General features: G+C 45.6%; 2 protein-coding genes across 2 annotated transcripts in view; one reads left to right on the top strand and one right to left on the bottom strand.

The window, feature by feature from the left end:
- The window catches only part of EIF2AK3 (eukaryotic translation initiation factor 2 alpha kinase 3), a 44,350-nt gene extending 39,468 nt beyond the window's left edge, over positions 1 to 4,882 (top strand). The window contains exons 14-17 of the mRNA XM_086464053.1: positions 336 to 503; positions 1,045 to 1,146; positions 3,507 to 3,569; positions 4,657 to 4,882. Coding sequence (XP_086320179.1) covers positions 336 to 503; positions 1,045 to 1,146; positions 3,507 to 3,569; positions 4,657 to 4,833 — 510 coding nt within the window. The 3' untranslated portion in view covers positions 4,834 to 4,882. The remainder of the gene's footprint in view (positions 1 to 335; positions 504 to 1,044; positions 1,147 to 3,506; positions 3,570 to 4,656) is intronic.
- A 4,746-nt stretch (positions 4,883 to 9,628) lies between these two features.
- On the bottom strand, positions 9,629 to 17,139 carry LOC104347285 (histamine H2 receptor). The gene is made up of 3 exons (XM_009952263.2): positions 16,868 to 17,139; positions 11,373 to 11,549; positions 9,629 to 10,304 (listed from the first exon to the last, which is right to left on the bottom strand). The coding sequence occupies exons 1-3, from the start codon at positions 17,137 to 17,139 to the stop codon at positions 9,629 to 9,631; spliced, it is 1,125 nt and encodes a 374-aa protein (XP_009950565.2).
- Positions 17,140 to 22,163: the final 5,024 nt, after the last annotated feature.

The raw sequence follows: 22,163 nt of genomic DNA, 5'->3' as shown, positions 1-22,163 counted from the left end.
ATGTGATGGAGAGTTGGAGAGCTTATCTGTGCAGTTCCTAACAGCTGTTGACTCTTGTGTACGTTACTCAGCCGACCTCCGCGGTGCCAGTAAGCCTCTACTGGATGACAAGAAATGAGCAGTTTCGGGAAGGGAGACTTTATTGCAGGAGTAATTCCTTTTTCCTGAATAGCTAAGATTCTTAGCTGGTTCTGCTGACCTGATGTTTAATGAGCATTTTTAAGCCTTGACGGCATGGCTTATCTGAATTAGGACAAAGTTTTGTATCCTCTGATCCACAGAGGCTTGTTTATTACTTACATCTTTTTTTTCTTTTCCCCTGTTTGTTTTCTTAGCCTTCCAATATATTTTTCACAATGGATGACATAGTAAAGGTTGGAGATTTTGGACTGGTAACTGCTATGGACCAAGATGAGGAGGAGGAGTCGGTACTTACCCCAATGCCAGCTTATGCCAGGCACACAGGACAAGTAGGGACCAAACTCTACATGAGCCCAGAACAGGTTTGTGCTCTCTGCTCTAAAGCTGTATCTGGCAGTGCCTGGGAGACACCTGAATTCCCAGGAGCTCAAAGATCAGGCACTCTTTCTACTAAATTGTTGCAATCGAGTTACTTACATTCTTTCTCGTTGAAGTAGAGTTTCGAGCTGAATTGATTAAAAATGTTAATGTTTTAATACATATATTATAGCAAAGAAGTGGCTAATGATTCGTACATAGATGCATTCATTTATCTTTTAATATAGTAGAAAGAAAACTGTGTAATATTCAAGTTAATTGAGCAAGGACACACTATTGCGCGTGAGCTTTGAGAAAGTTGAAGCATTTTGCTTTGCAGTTGGGTGCGAAAGAGGAGCTGGTGATCAGGACCTTGCTCCCCCCTCCTTATTTGATGAAGTTTGCCAGCGTGCCTGCCCCGCTGTTTTCAGCTCTGCCCAGGGCTAATCGCTTCCTTATGCTGCCTCGAAAGGGCGCTGTTTACGTTGTACATCCTTACATACAGTGAGTAGCCGGAGTGGCCTAACCCTGATTTTGAATTTTCAGATCTGTGGGAACACCTATTCGCACAAAGTGGATATCTTTTCTTTGGGACTGATTCTCTTTGAGCTGCTTTACCCTTTCAGCACACAGATGGAGAGGGTCAGGGTATGTATGGTATTGGATTGTCCTCGGTTTGATCGTTTGTTTAAAATAGCTCTTCGCTTGGTGAAACCCTTGCAAGAGGTTCTTTTCAGTTTTGAAAAAGCCTTGCAATTAGGAGCACAACTTCTTTATCAGCCTTGTACAGACCCCCTGAATCATTGAAAATAAATTGCAGTCTTCCTGATGCGTGCAGTTGAATTGAGGCCTTAATTTCTTACAAAGCTCCTCTGTTGTCAAGCCGAGTAAGAGAAACTATTGAACTAGGATATCCAAGAACTCAAGCAACGAATATAGCTTGTGACTTTAAGCCTGCCAACTTATTTTTCATTCAAGAATTGGAACCATGCTGTGCATTTTTATCATTTCTGCCTTCGTTTGCATCTGCAGTCCTTTTTCACCCAAAGCACTTAGTGGAAAAATTGCTGTTGCTTTTCCTATAGTAAGTGTTAGCTGTGAGTCCTAAGTGGGACACAATTGGAGTTGATGCACAATCTTCCCAGGAACTGGTAACCTTCGTTGTATCAAATATGACTTTGTGAGGTTTGATGGTGCATTACAACTCTTCCTTGCTGTTAAAATGCATATGAGATACATCTTGCGCAGGAACAAGTTCATAGTGAACGGGGACTACAGCCAGAAAGGTTTTCCTCTTGTATATGGTGACCAGTGACCTAAGCAGGAAAGAAAGAGTCGTCATAACTTGTATTTATCGTGTATATGTGCTTGGGGCTTTTAAATGGTAACGTGAAGGTGGGTTATTTTTAGCAGAGATGTGAGAAGCAGCTTGAACCATACCGTGAATGCAGCCTGAGTGCTTCAGCATTCTCTTGCTTTGGCTCTGGCTTTTTAGGGTACAAAAGAGCATAGTCTAGAGGAGGAATAATAGTGCTTAATTTGAACCCCTTGCGCTGAAACCAATTTCAGTTTCCCTAAATAAAATCAGTTTTACTGAGATACATACCCGATAAAGAGCTGTCCTGGATTCTCAAGGTCTCTTTGCAGCAGCAACTACAAGCTTTGCCCTTCAGTTTCTGTCTCGACTATAGAAGCAAAGCAAGTCATCAGAGTGAATCCTAAATTGCGTTGAGCTCCGATGTTTTCCTTTGTAGGAGCGCCCTGACTTCCATGATTTTCACTGTCGTTCCACTCTTATTGATAAAATCAAAAGGAAACCCCTGCCCCTTTATTGTCAAGTTCTGGAGTTTGGCTATTTTAGTAGTTGTTTCCGAGCTGTTAGGCTGAAGTTTTCACTGGCATCAGCCAAGCGTTAGCACCGCTTGCTGAAGCAAAGCACGCTCTGCCTGCCCAGGTAGCCCAGCAAATTCTAGGAATCTGTGACAAAGGGCTGGAAAAATCCCCAGAGGAAGAGCGTGAGACCGGCCTTTGTCTCAAGCTGTTGGCAGTTAGTCTGTGACAGTGCAATTTATTTCCCAATTAGCTGTTTGAAAACAGATTGCTAAATGCAGACTGAATTGGTAGACAAGGAGAACAGTTTTTTGAAGCGTTTTATTGTCATAAAACTCAGTTCTCTTGAACAGCCGTTTGACTGTTGCCCATCGCTCTTAACTGGCCAGTTTATACTTTCAGCAGAGTAACAGTGAACTGAATTTTGTTTTAACTTTAGAATTCTTATATTCTGTGCTCAAACTTCTGTAAAAGGAGATCCTTCCCGTAAGAAATTAAGTGCTGAATATTGCCCTTCTGCCCTAAAATACTGCCCTATAAACATACTAAAGTGGGTCATGGGCTGCTGGCAATTGCAGAACTTAAGTTCATAAGGTGCCTGCTGGAAAGATTTGTGTGGCTGAACAGGGGAAAATTACTGTCACTAGATGGAGCCAACGTGCTTGGTATGGAAGAAGCACTGAAGGAGACCAGCTGCCTTGTAAGGACACGGAAAAACGCGACGTGAACTGCTTTCGAAACTGCTGATAAATCTGCTCGTTAGTCCATAAACGTTAATTAAAGACTAGTGCTTGCATTGTTAAGATGGAGCCAGTCATTTCATGTGTCTTAATATGGTGTAGATGACCTTGGGGATTATGGGTGGTGCACAGATTTGTTGACTTTGTTGAGCCAAAGTAAGAAAGTGCAAGTTTGTGTATCTGACCGATTTAAAACTTCAGAGATGTAACATGATGGCTGTTGCAGGCTGTATCCTTAGGGAAGCAGCACCTTGCCTATTTAAGTATTTTGTGATTTATTTTTTTTCAAACCACTAAAGCAAGACTTTAAAACAAGGAGTTTTTTCCCCATCAAGCTGATTTGTTTGCAGTTTGTGTATTTTTTGAAGAATAATAGAGTAATACTACTGAAGAATGGTATTTTGGAAAAGATAAATGTTTTTCTTAATATTTTTGCAGACCTTAAGTGATGTTAGGAATTTGAAGTTTCCACTGTTGTTCACTCAAAAGTATGCACAAGAGGTGAGTATATCTGCTGCTCTTAGCTTTTTCTTTAATAGTTGTAGCTTTTTCCTTTGCTTTCCAGTTGCTTTGCAGGTAAAAATGGAGGGGGAAAAAAAAGCTTTTGTGTTGCTAAGCTGCATTCCTCTATCTCTGTACTTTTCTACGTTTCAAAGCTTGTAACATTACAACGATGTGGGTGATGATACTTGTGCCACGCAGTTTACTTCCAGTAACTATACAATATTGTCTGGCTTCCCTTTGTCACTTGCTGGCATGCATTTCTCATACATCCTGATGTGATTTCTTGCAACAAGTCTGTATTCGCAAAGAGAGAATGCAGAGTTCTAGACAGGTCAAGGGGAGACTGTAGGTAGCACCACGGCTGTGTGGGATCTCACTCCAGGAACTGGATCTCTCAAGTGGGAAACCGTATGACCAAATTGTGCTGTGTTCCTATTAGTCAGATCTTTAAAGTGCCACAGTTGCAGATGAAGAGGAGGTGATGTACAAAACCTCTCCAATAAAAAGCTGAGATGCTTTCAGGTGTTCAGGGTAGCTCCAGACCAGCAGCTAAAGGAGACTAGCCTTTCTTGCTGTACAGCTGTAGGCTGCCTGGGGGGTTGCGATGTGCTGTGCTCAGCTGGAGCAGGACACTAATTCTGATTAAATTTGAGACAAATATGCGAACTACCTGTATGTTTAAAGGAAGCTTTTGATTCGCCATGAAAAATTACTGCGTGGCTTAAAGCATGGTGGCTTAAACATTAAGCTAAAAATTACTCATAAGTTACTTTTCGTAGGTTTTCATTTTTTTTTTGATTGCAAGTAATGTAAAGGTTTTCTAACTATTGAATCTGGGGTCAGATTTGATTTGCCAAATTGATTGTAGTCATCCTTGACGGAAGAGACAGTTTAACAGATGGACAGCGATATGGTTTCAAATATTTAATGCACTTGTAGCTACTCTGCCAAAGCACTAACCACCAAATTACTCTGAAAGCAACCGGGGACATTTTCTGCTTGTTCACACAGCCACAAGTGAAGTCGGAACATTAAATAAGAAAGAGTTTATGAATCGATTCATGTAACGCGTGTTTTCTTTTAGTACACCATGGTGAAGGACATGCTCTCTCCGAGTCCCACTGAAAGACCAGAGGCTGCAGCAATCATAGAAAATCCTGTATTTGAAGACTTGGAACTCCCACCAAAACCAGTGCTTAGGCAGAGGTCACGGACAATGAGTCTATCAGGAAACAAGCATTCCAGACAACCAAGCAAATAACTATCCTCAGGATCACTTCTTCCACTCAGCAGGTTTTACAGGGATTGTTCAGCAGGAGGATCCTATGATGCAGAATGTCTATCTTGGAAATAGTTTACTTAAACTCTTTTTGCCATGTTTAACGTGTAAGACGTGTTGGACAGATTTTAATTTACTTCAACAGCCAACGAAAGCCAGTAACCACACTTTTCACATTCCATTTTTCTTACCTTGACTCTCCTAGGTGGATGGGTCCAGCTACTGTGCTTACCAATGTTGTGCTCCATTAACCTTTTTTTTGGGGGTTGCTGAGTTTTTTTTGAAGCTTGTAAATGTCAGCTTGCTGGGTAAGTGAGAGATCTGTAACATGTAAATAGAATTAAAATACTGTATTTTTATAGAGCAAATTACAGTCTCTAAGCCTAGTGAGTATCTATCCAGATCACTTGCTCTTTGGTGAAATGAAGATGATTTTGAAATGAACTATGACTCCATTTTTGTCCCTGGTGGGTAAACTGGGAATCTGCACTATTTTTAAAGCAAAAAAGTACCGCTGTTGTACATACTGTCAGTCTTCATAGCCAGTCATTAGAGGAAATCATTTCATACTTCTGCACTATAGTAGTAGGGAATGCATTTTATACAGATAAACCTGTAGAGAAGGGAAAGGAGCTTTTTGCCATTAAAAAACGGGGTTTTATAGGCAGTGGTTGGAAGAGCCATAGTAAAAATTATGTACGAAAATATTGTGATTTTGAAAATTTAAACCTAATGAAGTCATACATGTCGTATGTAATCTTGTAGATTTGTACTTTTTAAAAAAATCGACTGGTAGGCCTTTGTGTAATCTGCTAATTTAACTGCCTAATGCCATGCTTTTATTTCTCATTGTAAATATGTTAATTTTTATTTATAAAATACAGAATCAATCCATTTGGGTTGGTGGTGTACAGAATGCACTTGCCGTAATTGTTGAGTGCATTAATTATTGTGACTTCTTTCAAGTCTAAATGATTTAATAAACTTTTTTATTTATAAAAATATAAATAAATAGTAGTTGCTTCTGTTCAAAGCCTGCATCAGTGCGTGCTGCAGATGGCAGCCTTGTGCGGTTGGAACAGGAGGGTGGGCACTGCATTTCTGTAACTTGCTTTGCTTTCCTGTCTAACACTTGCCCCGGTGCAGGTCGTGATGCAAAGGTGAATATGCTGCTTGGAAGTGAGGTACCATCTGAAGAAAGGGAACCGAGCTCTTCTAAACTGAGTGGATTATGGAGGCAATCTCCCAGCTGTTAACAGAGGGAAGTCTTGAACACTGTTCTTACACTGTTAGAACTGGTTTTGCATAAGTGCATTTTCCTCTTTCACAGGCGTAAATTTTTGAAGTTGTAGTCTCTGAAATCAGTTTAAGATGTTGGATTCGAATCCTCCGGGGGATCGTCGTACTGTGGTGCGACGCTACGGCTAGCAATTAAACCGGCTGATGCTCTGCGGCCTTATGATAAGGCCAAAGTGGATTACAAAGATTGTCTTCCTTTGGATAACTTTCCTAGATACTGGTTTGCCACCTGAAACCAGAATGCTGCAGTGAATATTTGGTCAGAAACAGAACTTTTATTGAGTTTAGCCAGGTTTAAACAGAACATGGTTAAGTGTGTCCTCTTCCCTTGGATGTCCCTGTTAGCATCAGCTATAAATGCTCAGTTAAATGGCCACGTTTGAAGCCTCTCCAGCTTCCCTGCCAGTTCACTGATTACAGATGGAGCACAGGAAATTAAGAATAAGGTGGTTTTAACTTGCTGTATATCTGTGCTGGATGTAAGTAAGTTTCTTTTCCAAGCGCCCTGCAGCATTTCAGTACCAAAAATGGCATATGTGTTCACACGAGGTGTGTCTGCGTATCCTGGGATGTTACACTTATCCTCAAATGTACAAATCCTCCCCTCTGTGGTGCGTGCCCAACCACAAAAGCACCTGGCCATGCTCAGCACTTAACTGCCTGTGAGCAAAGACTTGGTGAGGCTTTGCTTCTCTCAGCGCTGGATGCTGCAGCGTGTTGTCCTTCTCTTTGCTCCTTTTCACTCCAGACCAAGAAAGTCTTCTCCCTAACCAGAGAGGTTTTCTCAGAACTCAGGGCTTACCTGCAAGCACTTACTTCCCTGCCTCTGGCAGCTCCACTTGCTCTGCCCCCCCCAGCAGTGGAGGACGATGCCTCTCTGTGCTATGAAACACCACCCCCACCAGCTCCAGGGCTATTTTACCAGCTCTTCAGAACCAGGCTACCCAGGGGGATGCCCCTCCCATGTTGTTTTCCTTCTTTAAGTCAGGTTTTAATTACACTACGCTTCCCTGTTGCATCCTGTCCTTCTGCTGTATGATGTTCTCCAGTCAAGACTGTGAATGGTCAGCCATGACTGAAAGAGCGAAGGTCTTTGGTCTAATGTGCATTTGCTCTATGCTCGCATCCTGGAAGGGAGAGCAATGAAGGCAGGCTTTTCTCAGCTCTGTGCAGATGCCAGCAGCAGCTTTCCACCTTGTCTGTGAGATTCCAGTCTTTACATGATGGCCCCAGTGGTGAGAACACCTGATGGCTCACAGACAGGTTTATTTGCCTTCTTTCAATTTATCAACATCTAGAAACCAACTGTCAGACTGTCTCGGGTTCTTCCTGTGGCTATGGAAATCGGTGTGTACCTTCTCACCCACTCTTTTTGCAGAGGGACACCTGAACATGGAGGCTAGGACAGCTGCCAGCTTACAGCCCTGCAAACAGGAGCTCTGCTCCCTGACTCCGCTGCGTTGTGCGGCACGGCAGTCCTAGCCTGTTCTTGCAGAGGATGTTGCCCATCCCTCAGCTCCCCCCACCCTGTCCCCATAGCTCTTGGGGCTGAAACGCTTCCTTGTCCTGTTTTATTGAAATGAACTGGGTGGCAGAAGCAAGAAACCTGTCCTGTCCACCTTTGTGCCCACTGGACCTAGATGCTTCCCCCAGAATAAGGGCAGGATTGTGTAGTTTTTCTCCTTACCGTTTCCACGTTGTTGGAGTTGTAGGAGCTGGGATGAAGAGTCATTTGACTGGAGTACCAGTGTTGCAACCCCAGGTCAGGGCTGTTCCTTGTACCAGGCTCTTGAGCAAGAAATGCTGACCCTTGTACCAGTGTCTTCAGTAGATGAGATGCTCTGGGCAGTTGCTGTTTGCTTTTTGCTACACTTCTGGGGATGGTCCTCTGCTGCCTTTGAGCTTGGAAGGGCAGAACAACCCAGGACTCTCACTAGCCCTCGCCCCCTTTCTTTTTGTTAACAAAGTGACATTTTTCACCCCTCCGAGTGCCTCAGTCCAGTAGGTTTAGCATTAATCATTAGCCTGGGCATCTTTCTGCTGTGTTTGCTCTGCTTCCCAGGCTGCAGAAACCTTGCCTGTCCCAAGTAAGCGATTGAGCACTCAGGGAAAAAAAATGTTTTGGAAACCATCCTTGAAGTGTTTTATGTCCACAGAGGATCAGTCTAAGAGCAGGCTCTGTGTGCAGTGACTCTCCCCTGTAAACCAGTGTGAGACCCCACCAGAACTGTGCTGGGGGAAGCGATGGCTGTTGTCTGAGCAGTCACCAGCCCTCATGGGACCCTGCTACAGAAAAGCGGAAAAGCTGTGGTCATGGGGGTTTGGCTCCTGCTTTTACTCACCATTACAGTGCTGCAGAGATGTTTGGGAGCAGTCCTGCCTTTCCAAGGTAATCCTTGTGAGGTACTCCATGGCCTGTCTGCAGGGAGCTGGTGCTGCTTGATGAAGTCCAGACAAGCACTTGGGAGTGGTAAAAACAGTAATTTCCATTTATCTTTTTTTTTTGTGGCTGTGTGGTCCAGAAATAGTCTATAGCTACACTCGTAGCATCAAGGCATAGACATCACAGTGCAAAACACACAAGCAAGCAGTAATTCCTCTTCCCATCCCCTCTTTGATCGGTCTTGGTCACCTGTAGCCCCCTTTGAACTCCCTGGGCACTCTGTGCTACAGAGAAATGTGTCAGCAAGTCTTGCTCATCTCCTGGGGTCTGCCACATAGGACATTCCTTTCCAGATTTAATAAAGACACTCACAGAAAATTCACAGAAAGCCACTGAAGCAATGACCTTAGATTTTACAAACAGTAGCCACGCTCTCTATGCATGTAGAGTATTTCTCCTACCCCTTCCTGCCTGCTGCTGAACCTATCCTATAGTGTTAAACACCAAGTCTGAAACAGGAAAGCTCAGAACATCTCAGTATTTCAGAAGCAAGTTGCACCCTGAGCAACAGCCCAGACTGTGGAGGGCACAAGCTGCTGGACAGGTGCTGCTTTTGTGAAGAAGTGACCTCTGCTCTTTGACCACCTCCATCTTCCCAACGCCCGTACGCAGACTGACACCTGTGCAGTTATTAAAACTGGTCAAATTTGTAATGTAAGCTGTAAGAGGAGAGCTACAGTGGCTTGATAAGAAAGAGAGACTGACCCACCTCACGTTGTAGATCACCAGGATGTACACAGACAAGTTCATGTTATACTGATTTTTTTTTTTTTTATCCCCATCATGAAGTTGAATTTGTCTTGGGAAATGCTCATTAAAAAAATAATTACCTAGGAAGGAATTAGCTCCATTACTTATAACAAATTGCCCCTAAAATATCAACTGTGGAAGATGAAGAAATGCATCTTTGTGGTATGCCCCTAGATGTAACATTCCAGCCCCTCCTTCCCTTATTTCCTCCCCGTTATTTTTCCGTTAGGATGTGCTCTGGCCCTTTCTGTACCACCACCTCTGGCAACTGATTCTGAATTCCTGTTACTTGGGTTTGCCCTTAAGGGCACCACTGGGCACTGGCACCGTAATGCTATATTCTAGGTCTGGAGCAGTCTTGGAAAAGGTGGCTATGGAAACCATGTCTTCTCCAATGTCCACCTGAGACCTGTGCCTGCAAATGAGCAGCTTCTTCAGGGCCCGTTGGAAGTCCCGGTTCAGGAAAGCATAGAGCATAGGGTTGATGGTGGAGTTGCAATACCCTAACCAAGTGATGATCTTGAAGGTGTCAACCAAGACCGTGCTGGTGGAGTCGGTGCCTCTGGCAGCAAGCCAGACGTTCAGGACAAAGTACGGCAGCCAGCACAGCACAAAGACTGAAATGATAATGCTAATGGTCCGCGTGGCCTTGTTCTCCAGCTGCAGGTGGTTCTGCCGCTTGCTGTTGGGGTGGTAGTGAATCTCCAGGGTCTGCGACATGATACGGGTGGCCTTGAGCCGTGAAGCTCGGTAGATGAAGAAATACATGCTGCACATGACCATGAAGGGGACAAAAAACGCCAGAGCAGAAGCCACGATGGCAAAAATCCAGTTGGTGACAAAGATGCATTCTCTGCCTTCATCGAAGTCCACCCCTGGGATCTCATTCCAGCCTTGCATGACAGGAAGGAAGGAAATGAGGGAGGAGTATACCCAGACCATGCAGGTCATCACGATGCATCTGCGAAAGGAAAGAGACGGGGAGGGGAGAGAGGGTCTGAGTAATTGTGAGTTGAGAACATCCAGTACGATTCAATCCCCATGGTAACCCGTGTGGGATATCACTGCTCAGCAGTCCCACAGGGCTTGGAGAATGGAAAAAGCCGGGGTACAACAAGTCCACACGTGAATGAATATCTCTGACAACTGGGTAATTTGGTTTGTGGTTTACAGAACTAGGGTCAATGTAAGGGATAATCAGAGCTGGCTGAAAAAAAGAGGAGGAAAGGTTTTACAGAGGGTTTTCTTAATACTTAAAACATGAGGATTTTCCTATTTGGTGTCAACTGGCCGTTATCCTCTGAGGAGCAATAGGGGTGGGGCTGATGGGCACTAGATCCACAGAACCACTGCATTGCTTGCTCTGTGACGCGGCATGCAGCGCAGCCCCCTCCTTGTTTTGACGGCTGCCCACGTTCCACAAAACGTACATGGCAAGAGCTGCAGTGGGGAAAACATCTCCACAAGTGCCTGAACCCACCTTGTAAAGCACCCTGCAACTGCAGTGTCCTCTCTGCCCACCATCAGACAACTTTTCCCACCCTGCAGTCCTCATTTCAATGTTTCACGTGAAGCCTTGACAGGAGCTTAGAAACTCATCCTGTTTTCTCTGCATTTCCCCCACAAGTATCACTTCAAAAAACATGATGAGTTTAAGAGGGGGAAGACTACTGCTATGTGAATTCTGGGTGTCATTTCCCCTAGTCCTTGGGGAAATTCCCATGAAATGCCTGCGAAGGGCAGAAGTTGTAGGTACAAAGCAGCTCACATCACCGGTTTCCACCCCATTTTGCGACCCGTCCTTAGCTTAAAAAGTGCTTTCCCAGGAGCACCATCAAACCAGCTCGGCTGCCTGCTCCTTTTCTCCTGCACCACATTAGAAATTTTCTGCAAAGTTTTAAGTGGTGCGAAGATCCTTTTGCCATATCGCTCTGAGCAACTGCCAGCAGCTCAATAGGTCCTGAGCCAACATAGGCCATGTCCAAGTGAAAACTTGAAGGGACCCCAAGTGAGGAACAACTCCACTCACCTACCACGGGACATCCTTCTTGAATAGTGGTACGGGGTCACCACGGAGCAGTACCTGTCCAGGCTAATGAAGCACAACGTGACGATGGACGCCGTGCAGAACATGACATCAAAGGAGATCCAGACTTTGCAGAACAGCTTCCCGAACAGCCACATCCCCGTCACCTCGTAAATGATACTGCAAGAGAAAATGACCAGAAATCAAAGCTAGAAGGACTGATGTCACGCATTTCTTCAAGGCTCCACTGAGGTAATGCCATATTTTAACAGAGGTACCAAAGATGGGTGTGCAGCTCCGTTAGACAGTCCAAGGCAATAACCCACAGGTGGGGCGTGGCTGAAGAATACCAAACCTGTGCTTCTCGCCTGCACTTTGTTTATAAGTGGGTGCCTTGACAGAGGTGCTTTGCCCCCCAAAGTTCCTCAAATTTACATCTGCACAGCTTTATCTATCACAGCTTTTTCCAGTGCCCTATGCAGCACAGACTTTTATGATTTCTCCTCAATTCCTGGGGCATGGAAGATGCTCCCTCTTCCAAGAAACTCACTTTTTGTCTGGTCTTATGCTTCAAAACCAGGGGATTTCAACTCTTGGTTAAAAAAATAAAAATCCGAGGAGAAAGCCTATGCAGCTTGTATGTTATGCAGCTCACAAATGTCTCAGCGAGGTAAACACACCAGCAAAAAGCAGACATTATGCCAAAATTATTTCTAACAAAGTCGAGAGGGGCGTGTAAGAAGTGAGCAGCGAAGGAAGGAACATATGGCAGCTGTAGGAAGGCCGACGCCTGTTTCTATAGCATTCAATTAGATGCCATTCGCTTCCCCTTTTTTTCACCAGCTTTCTGCAGCTCCTGGGGTGCTGCTGAAATAACCATTGTGTGTGAATTTGATGTGAAAGGCTGAGTAACTACCTAGTCCTGCAAAGCTTTAATTATCCTGTAACTTCACAGCTTGATGGTCAAATACAGCGAAAATAGGGCTGCCGTGCTGCAGTGCACTCAGGTGGGCTCTGCCATCCAGCAAAAGCAAAGTCAACTTGATGTCAGAGGAGTCAGAAACCAATGCCCGCTCTGCATCTAATTAGCAACAACTCATTAAAATGACTTGTGAAGGTTGTTCTAGAGCACGATGACTGCTGTAGGTGGGTACAGCGCTGCTGAAGGGCCCCAGCACTCAGCAGATTTTTGTAGGCGGGATGCTATGCAAAAGTTCAAGCAAACATTGATCTGGAGGAGAACCTGACCCTGCACCGTGGTGGCCTCCATACGGGCAGCACGGAGGGTCCCACTGCGCGCACATGGAAAGATTTCACAGCTCTGTTTTAGATGGGGAAATGAGACATATGGAGGTTGAAGCATGGGTCCAGTAATGGACTTGTGGTGCCTTGTTGCCTCTCCTCAGAAGGCCTCCTTATCCCCAGAGATGCTGCAAAGCCTGTGGTGTGAGCACCATGGCCTTCCAGAAGCAGACCATGCTGCTGTCATGAACGCCCCCGCACACAGATCCCAGCCGAGCAGGTACCTAGCTCCCATCAGCACGCAGCTGGTGGGATGCACCTGACCTAGCAGATGTTCTCACAGCGCAGGACGGCGGATGCCTCTCCCCTCTTCTCTGATGTTAAAGGGCTCTGCAGCTTGGAAATGATGCTGGTTTAAAAGGAATAATAAAAGAAACACACAGTGTGAGCAGAAGTGAAGTCACCTCTGTGTTTCACTTATGCTTGCAAAAGAAAAGAGCAGCTGGAAATATTCAGCCTGGAAACAACTTTGCTGGCTGGAGTACCCAGACGACAAGCTAAGCACAGCTGATCCGCTCCTGCAAACAAGCCAAACCAAGAACAAAACAGAAGTCTTACTCTTAGGAAATTAAGGCGCCAGGCGACAACCTTGGTTTTCCTTCCCATCACATTTTCCTGAGCCAAACTGGCTCCTAAGATCATTTCTTTTCCTTCTCTTTGGCATGTGCTAACATGCCAACTGAGGACCAAACTGCAATTCAAAAGAGCAACATAGATGTGAACCCAGGGTGGTGGGAAAGCTGTGAAACAGCAGCCACCCCATCAGCAGGGCCGAACAACGCCCGATGGAGCTGGCAGGGTCCGTTCCTCACCACGTGGCCCACCATGAGCTGGCAAGTCTTCACACCAGGCAACACCAGGACATTCAGGAGGGGCACAAAGCATCAATCGCTTTCTACTCTTTGCTCCCCTTCATAATTTTTTTTTTGGTGAAATAAGACATCACTCACCTAGGTGGGCTATTTTCCCTCTGGTTGCATGAAGGAGCCATTGGTTTTCACGGAAATCCTTCTGCCCTTGTAATGCACTCTACTGTCCTCTGAAAGGACAAGGGGTGATGGTTTTAAACTAAAAAAGGGTAGATCCAGACTAGATACAAGGAAGAAATTTTTTACGATGAGGATGGTGAAACGCTGGCACAGGCTGCCCAGAGAGGTGGGAGAAGCCCCGTCCCTGGAAACATTCAGGTTGGACGGAGCTCTGAGCAACCTGATGTATCTAAAGATGTCCCTGCTCACTGCAGGGGGGTTGGACTAGACGACCTTTAAAGGTCCCTTCCAACCCAAACCATTCTATGATGCTATGATACTTCCCCTCCCCTCATATTCTTAACAGCTGTAGTCCCCTCCAAATCCCTCTTGTGCCCTTCTTCTCCTTTCTTGTTGGGCGTGAGAAGCCACAGACAGATCTCCCAAAGAAATGTATTTTCATCTGCTGCTTCTTGTTTCTTCTGTGTTTTCCTGGGAGCCTAGAAGTAGGAATTGTCCAATTTCCTTCCCCTTTGTGTTCCTAACAGAGCAAAAACCAGTGCCAAATTCCCTTTTTCCCCTTGACAAAGAAAAGGTCTTACTCCAGTTATAAGGGATGCTACCAGTCTTACAGGGGAAATTACAGCTGCCAAAACACCCACCTGCCTTTGCTCTTTGGTACCACTCCCTCCCATCGCCCAGATTACAAATACCATGTGAGCAGGTGGGAGACGAAGTAACGAGATCGCTGGGTAACTAGAAATGCTCAAACTCAATTTAGAAGAAAAGAAATCGAGGACAGATATTGCCAAGCATGAGCAGAACGTGGAGACACCAGAGGAGTCATCAAATAGACAACAGGCAAGATCAGAGAGGAAGCAGGGATAGAGGTTATCAGCTGGAACTCACTCCAAAGCAGGAATTGTTCAGCTTTGGTCTTCTTTGAGCAAATGGCGTGCTGCCCTTCCTGGGTAAGATTGGGGTAATGGAGAAGGTCATCTCCTCGAGGAATGGTTGGAGTGAGTGGAACAGCAGGTGATGTTGTGGACTCCCAGAGAGGAGCCCTTGAAACACTTGGGTTAGACTGGGATGAAAACCTTTCATTTCTGGGCTTAACAAGAACATAGAAAGGAAAAAAAATTAGCCCAGTGAAATGCCGGGTAGTGGAAAGATTGTTGCTTTAGCTAACCTTTGGTGACTGACACGCTGGTTTTCTCTTTCTGGGAGGCTGAAATGGTCTGCTGTGTTTTCTTGCAGAAACCTCATCCATGCAGTGGGAAACAGCAGAGCTCCTCTTGGGAAAATGCAGTGGGTGCTACTGTTGACAGGAGCATACGGATCGTTTCTGCATCCCTTCTGGGCAGGGCAGGGGGAACTGCGTTTTTTTTTCAGACAAGCCCATCTCAGGCCTTGCAGACCCCACCATCACTGGTTGCAGCCCAGCTCCAGCCCAGTTTAGCCTGGTAGCTGGCAATGGGGAAGGAAGCGGATAGCCAGCCTGCTGCAGCCACGTCTGCTAGGTCCTCAGAGCTGCTGGCAGTCCTCCAGGAACCAGATCAGCCAACCTGGAGACCCTTCCCACCCCTGCCTGGCAAAGAGGCACTTCCACAATCCCATCTTTCTACAACACAGAGCAAAACCCCCACTATCAGCAATAAAATCTCCTGGTTAAGTCACTACCCTCATTCCCACCGACTTTAATAGGACAGGAATAGGTTAGATCATCATACAACGAAGCTGCAATCCAAGCCCCAAGGGCAGATGTTTGTAGCACCAGGTGGAGGGAAAAAGCAGGTGAATACAGATGGATAATTTCAGAACCTGAACTTAAAACTCCACTGGGCTAAGAATTGAAATTGGCTGTAATATTTTTTCACGGGAATCATTAACTGCTTTTTTTTGGCCCCCTGACACTATAAGCTTAAAACTCAGTTTGTAATTGTGTGTTGGGAAAACATCTTTCGGTGCCAAATTCAAAAGAGAACTGAAGCACAGAAAGTGAAGAGTTCAGCTTCTTCGTGTTGCCCCAGGAACACTAAATAGGGTGCAGCCCCCCGCTCTACACTGACCTACGGCCATTTTGCAGCACCAGACAGCCAGAACATACAAGTGAACTGGTTTCTGGATTTGTTTTACTATGTCTTAGCCAGGTAGCAAAGCTCCGTAAATATAAACCTCATACAGGGAGAACTGCCCTCTGAAGTGCCTCTTCCTCCATTAAATACAGGGGGAGCCTAAATTACCCTACTTAGACTAAAATAAAATCCTTACATGTACACAGAGAGAGGGGGGGTGGCCTTTGTCCCCATGTCAACACTGCCAGTTATCGATGTGCAATGCAGTCAGGTTACAGGGGCAAAACAATTCCCCCAAGTGCAGTGAATCCCATTTGTTATCCCACTGCAGACTGCAGTTCTTCTAGTCTGCTCAGGCAGGCGAAAAATTTATTTAGCAAGGTTGCCAGCCTTCCCACGAACTGCAATGGTATATTGTCAGAACCAGAAGGAACAATCAAAATTCTGTGTTTCACCAAGAATATGAAGAATAACATCTCTGCAATAGCCTTGCAAGTTCAGTAATATGAAACCATCCATTTTATTACACTAATAAGGAACTTTTTTACTTCTCCCTCCCACTACCAGAACATAAAAGATACGGTCAAAGAAGTGTAAAATTGAAAGCACAGAATTTAACTCCACTGATATCTATAGTCGTTCGTGACTGAGAAAAATGAGGGGAAAATATGCTCCGTGGTTTGCTCTACCTTTGAAACGCTAGCAGGACCAACGCAGTCCCTGCACTTAGTGCTGACAGACCGGCAGCAGTCCTCATCTCGCATTCCCCAGACGCTCCGAGCGTGCAAAATCAGCTAGCAACCATGTTGACCCCCTGTGCAATGCATGGCTAGTCCTGGAAGAGGGGACTCTTCACACTGGAGCCACCTGAAAAGCTGGGTAGCTAGTTCAGACCAGCAGCCAGGGTCCCTGGGAAAAATACCCTTGGGAATTCCCCTCCATTCATGACACGGGAACCCATTATAAAGGGTAGGGAAACTGAGGCGCAGAAGCACATATAACCACCGGCCCACAGTTAAGCTCTTTGGAGAGCCCAGCGCTAAGCACAGCACATGCACATCCAGACAGCCCTGCTCAAAGAGCTGAGGAAGGAGAAAGGACGTTGCACACCCCCCTCACCACCGTCTGACCTTACCTTACAAGCACTCCTTACCTAAAGGGCATGACCAGACAAGCTACAAGGAAGTCTGCCGTGGCTAAGGACATGATAAACATATAGGTGACGGTGCGCAGCCTCTTTTCCACCACCGGGCAGATGAAGACTACCGTATTTCCCAAGAGAGTGATCAAGTCAATGAGGGTTAGTATCAGCCCGATGACCACCTCCTGGAGGCCGATCCCTGCCAAGTTGCCACGTCCTTTCACAAAGGAAGAGGCAGCAGAAGAGAAATTAGAGAGCCAAGTTTCATTTTTGTCCATCAGCATCTTCCCACTGTTAAAATCTGAAAGAAAGGGGGCAGGGGGAAAAAAAAGGATTTTAATGCACATGACTTGTAGCTCTGTGAAAGGAAGTACAGAGCTAATGTTTATGCTCCATTTACTTCAAGAAAGACCCACACACCCTGCTGTGTCTGTGCCATCACTGTCCCATGGTTATCAGTCCATTAGAAGTGTCTGAAATCCTGAAGGTGAGGATAAATATGCAGCACTGGCTGATGTCCTTCATGGCAATTAAAAGCCCTCCTGTGAACAAAAATGCATCATTGGCTGAAGTGTGATACAAAAAAAAAAAAAAAATAATAAAAAAAATGCACTGAGAGCAGAGAGAGGACAAGCAAGAGACTGACATCCAAAATGAAAGCAGCTCTGCTAAATCCCACCGAACAGCATGCCATGTCCTCAAGATAGGACTGGGACTAGATGATCTTCAAGGTCCCTTCCAACCCAAACCATTTTATGATCCTATATCCTCACTGTCATCTTTGCCACCCACAGAGCAGGTGAGGCTGCTTGTTCAGCCCAGCTGCTTTCATAACCCAACACCACTATTCAGTACATGCTCTGCCCTGGCTTGTCCAGGTATGTTTTCACGCTCTGAAGTTGAAAGCTTTTTACTGCCATGGTGGGCAGCTCCATCCCACAGTCTGAATGGCCTTGCAGAGCTGCCAGCAACCACACAGGCAGCTTAATGCAAGTAAACAAGTAATTGAGGTGTCTCAGGTGCTGCAGTGACCTCAGGCTCATGCCCCCTTTCTGTGCCCAGCTGGGAGAGGATGCTCCCAACTCCGTAACGGGAGACTTTTCAGACGAGGAAATTCGCATGCTTGTGTCCATAGCTCAAACTTTGGCCGAGTGGCGTCACAGGTACCTGGGAAGGCGGGAATGACGCGCTGCAAAAATTCCAGCCATTCAAAATTCAGTGGTGTAGCTAATGGGAACACAATGGCAAAACTTGCAGGGAGAAGAAAATTATACAAATATTTCCAGACATCAAATTGTTACATTTGCACACCACCACTTCTCCTGTTGACTGGGCTGTGCTTCCACTGTACCCTCAGGTCAATCCCACATCCCCAGAGCATCACTACTAAGCACAGCGTGAGAATGGGTCAGGATAAATGTTCAGGTAGTCCAACATGCCTTATCTCACACTGGCCAAACTTTGCCTCAGGAGGATTTATAGGATTTATAAGAACAAGGCAGCACATAGTGAAATTTCCCCGATGTCTGTTTTCCCTTCCAGCAGCCTACGATCCAGAATTACCTCTAAAGATGGTTTGAAGGGCTTCTAAGTCATGAAGCTTCCCCTCTGGCGCATGCAAACTCTAAGCATCCCTGACCTCCTATAACAACAACTTCCATGGCTCAGCCTTGTACCATGCAAAGAAACACCTCTTTTTGCTTGCTTTGAGCCTACCACCAGCTAGTTTCACTTGATGCCCTCTGGTTCTTGTATCGGAAAAGGCATCATGCAAACAATCCCCAGCCACTCTCTTAATGCCACTGGTGGGGTCTTTAATCTCTGTCACATCCTCCAGCCCCCTCGTCATCTCTTGGTCAGGCTGAGGATCCTTCGTCAACTTGCTCATTCCTCATACAGAGGTGACTGAGGGCTCCTGGCCATGCCTCCTGCTCTTCTGAGCCTCTGAGGTGGACCAAATCTGCAAACAATTTTCCGAGAGGTAAATGCACTGTGGATTTATATAAGGGCATAATGATGTTCTCTGTTTTGTCCTGCTTCCCTTTCATAACAATCCCTAACGTGGTTTGCTGCTTTTGATTGGCACTTAGCACTGAGCTGACCTTTCCACTGGACTGCTTAGCGCCATCCAAAGATCTCATTCCTGAGAGTAACAGTCAGCTCAGAGCCCTCCGCTTTAGACAGGAAAATAGAATGAAACGAGGAAATTAAGTTCTCGCCATCTTCCCCAAACTCTATCACTTCACAGTTGAGTTTCTTCTTCCATTTTAATGCTCACTGAACCTCATACAAGCTTTTCTGCAGTTCTTTAAGTCAGGCCCTATCGTTCATGCCCTGATTAAACTTTGTTTCACCTGCAAATATCACTGCTTCACAGTTCACAATTTTTCCAGTTAAGAGATTTATTGAACCCCACATATCCCCGCCCCTAGCCCTCTAAAGAGCATTGCTGAGCTCTCTTCCCCACAGTACCTCACCATCCACTTTCCCCATGCATTTTACCTTTTAGAAAACTATTTATTCACATAAGGAACAACTTCTTAACTCAGGACTATTAAACTTCCTCAAAAACCCCCACCATGAAGGACAGTATTGAAAACCTTTCAGAAATCCAAGCAGACCGACCAGGTACTTCTCATCCACATACGCTCTGGCATCTTCCAAGCACTCCCATATGATTGTGAGGCTGGGCTGCCTTTTGTAAAAGCAATATTGACCTTTCCCTCAGCTGTAATCATGTATTACGTGCACCCATTCATCCTTCAAAATTCTCAGCTCCCTCCCCTGAATTCTGTTTACTTGCTGGATTTGGTGGTTTCCTTTCTTTTAGGTTAAAAAATAAAATAAATAAATAAAAAACAAGAAATAACCAAAGATGTCTAGAAAAAAAAATAAGAAGGAAAGCTCCTCCTCTGCCCCTCCTCACTGGAGCTGGGACTTGCTGACTGAGACCTGAAGTTCTCCTGCTCCTCCAGCGCTGAGAACAAGCAGGTTTGTTGAAGATCAAGCTCTGTAGCAGGCCCCTGAGCAAGCACTGCTGAAAGTCTACAGGGTGCTTTAAGTACATCAGTCTTAATGAAAATGTTCCTTGGACATTTAGCATCCTGATAACACCCCATAAAAATAAAACAAAAAATCCTGTCTCCAGCTCTCACATTATTGCCGGGAAAGAGGATAATCTGTGCCATTCTTTCTAACAACCCCACTGAGGATGTCATCAGACTGGATGAGCTCCTGCAGAACAGTTTGATTTCGATGCACCCACACTCCCTGGCAGAAAAATGGTTCAGCCCGTTCCCATCCCTACGTGGTCCGCACAGATGGCACAGGGACTGCTGGCTGACAAAGCCACGCGGTGGCAACGCGTGGCTGCACAGCCAGCCGTGTTGCAGAACCTGCTGCTGCTGCAAGGTCCATGACGTGGTCCACGTCCATCTTCCTGCTCATCTGGTCATCTGCCATCTCCCATATCTGCTGGGAGACGTTGGTGTCCTCACACCCCTCTGCAAGGTCTGGAAACAGCCCTCTGGTTTCCGCCTGGAGTTGAACCCTAGCCAGTTTAAACGCATGAACACCACCCAGTCAGCCCTGTGTTCTCGCAGAAGAGCATGCAGCATTAAGATAGTCTCTGAAGACATGAACGGCAAAAATCAGGTTTAATGAAAAATCAATGGTTTAAAAAAATCAATGTCAAATTTTAAGGTTTAAAAAATCAATATGTCAAACTTCTGGTCTATGGCCTTGAATAATCATGAGAATGCTGGATTCGTTATTTGAGTTCTTAGATGTAACACTGAAACAAGAAGGTTTAGAAGTCACGTCTTCCTTCTCCTGAAACGACTGTGCTCACACGGTTGTTAAGTACCTATCAGTGTTAGCACAACTCTAATTAAAACAGGTCATTACTTATACAACGTTGCTCTGGTGCTGATCTGTGAACACACACACCGTACTCAAACTTCAAGTCGAATTAGGACACCGCTATTACAGTTCATCTCTGCAAGCTCTCTATGCTACTCAAGCACTACCTTAGCCACCAGCCTGGGTTAAAAGGTCTTTTCAAGTGAAAAACTAACAGCAGGTTACTAATGCAGGATGCATCTAGGGGCGTGACACAACGATGCACAAACACAGGAGACAAATGGACCCACACTCGCAGAACATTAGAGAAACACTGTTGGTCACGCTGGTTTTTGGTCAGCACAAAGAGAGGCTAGGGGCTGGAAATGAGACTCTCCTCATTTGACATCCATGATTTCTCAAAAAGAAGAGATGATGAATGTTTGAAACTTCAGGCTTGAACCTGAACTCTAATTCAGGGTGCAGACAACAGGGTCCTGCTACTGCTGGCTCCTTTTCCAAGATCCCCAGGCAGAGAGCCCCTGTAAGCTCATCTGCAGTCTCTGTCACAGCCAAGCACCCAGGCTTGATGTCTCTCACCCTTTTTGCCTCTGACTGGGCAGCCAGCCACTTACCTCTGAACCATCTGGAGAATTGTTAATACAGGAAAGCGAGGGATGAGAGAATCTTAACGTCTCTGTGGAAATCAGAGGACAAAGCAGGATGTGTGATGCTTCCCAGGGATGTACTTCCACAACTGAAGTACTGGAGCTTTTAAATTCTCCTATGAGCTGCAGCAGCTCATATGATTACACTGCTGATACAGCACAGTGTCTTTCTTTATCAGCCTTTCAGCCTTTCCTGTAAGGAGCCCTCTTAAATCAATGAGATAAGCACTCAGTTGTACCACGACGTGGGATCACCCCAGGTTTCCTGGGGATCTCAGATGCCTTAGGGTTTGCATTGTTCTTGTTTGGACATTACAATTTTTCTTCCCTTCAAAACCTGGTGGGCTAGATTCTGCTCTCAGTCTGCCTGAGCAAAGCAGCTCCGTCATGTCAGCAGTTTTCCCTTAATATACAGAAAGTTTGACCTAATTTATTCAGCAGACATATCCCAAGTAAAAGATTAATGTCATCACTAAATGGTATGTTTTGATGGCAGGGGAGAAAAAAAAAAGCTCTGCAGTCTCAAGGCTGACTGCACTTTAAAATCTTAGAGGAATTATGAAAATTGGAAATATATTTGCTGCCAGACTCAGCGGCTCTGCTAAACCAAGTATGAATCAGCGCACGGCAGCACGCGACCATACCTGCCCCAGGACCTCAAAACACATTTACCCCCTCCCCTCTGCCCCAAGCCGAGACTGCAGCAGCTCAGTAATGTGTCGAACAGTGCATTGCTCTGCAAGGCTGGTGTGTGGGTGCTAAAGGAGGAGGAACACGCCAGGAGGTGCTTCCACCTGTAA

The sequence above is a fragment of the Leptosomus discolor genome, chromosome 4, assembly GCF_034619465.1.
Source record: "Leptosomus discolor isolate bLepDis1 chromosome 4, bLepDis1.hap2, whole genome shotgun sequence".
In the NCBI taxonomy this organism is placed as follows: Eukaryota; Metazoa; Chordata; class Aves; order Leptosomiformes; family Leptosomidae; genus Leptosomus; species Leptosomus discolor.
The sequence above is the reverse complement of the archived record's forward strand: the minus strand, read 5'-3'. Positions and strand labels throughout refer to the sequence as shown.

Bases quoted from the DNA above. Each gene is read 5' to 3' on its own strand.
- LOC104347285 (XM_009952263.2), bottom strand. From the start codon at position 17,139: ATGCTGATGGACAAAAATGAAACTTGGCTCTCTAATTTCTCTTCTGCT. The intron at 11,550-16,867 runs GTAAGGAGTGCT...TTTCTCTTGCAG, and splicing joins TGTCTGGTCATGCCCTTTAG to TATCATTTACGAGGTGACGG. The intron at 10,305-11,372 runs GTGAGTGGAGTT...TTCCTTTCGCAG, and splicing joins AGAAGGATGTCCCGTGGTAG to ATGCATCGTGATGACCTGCA.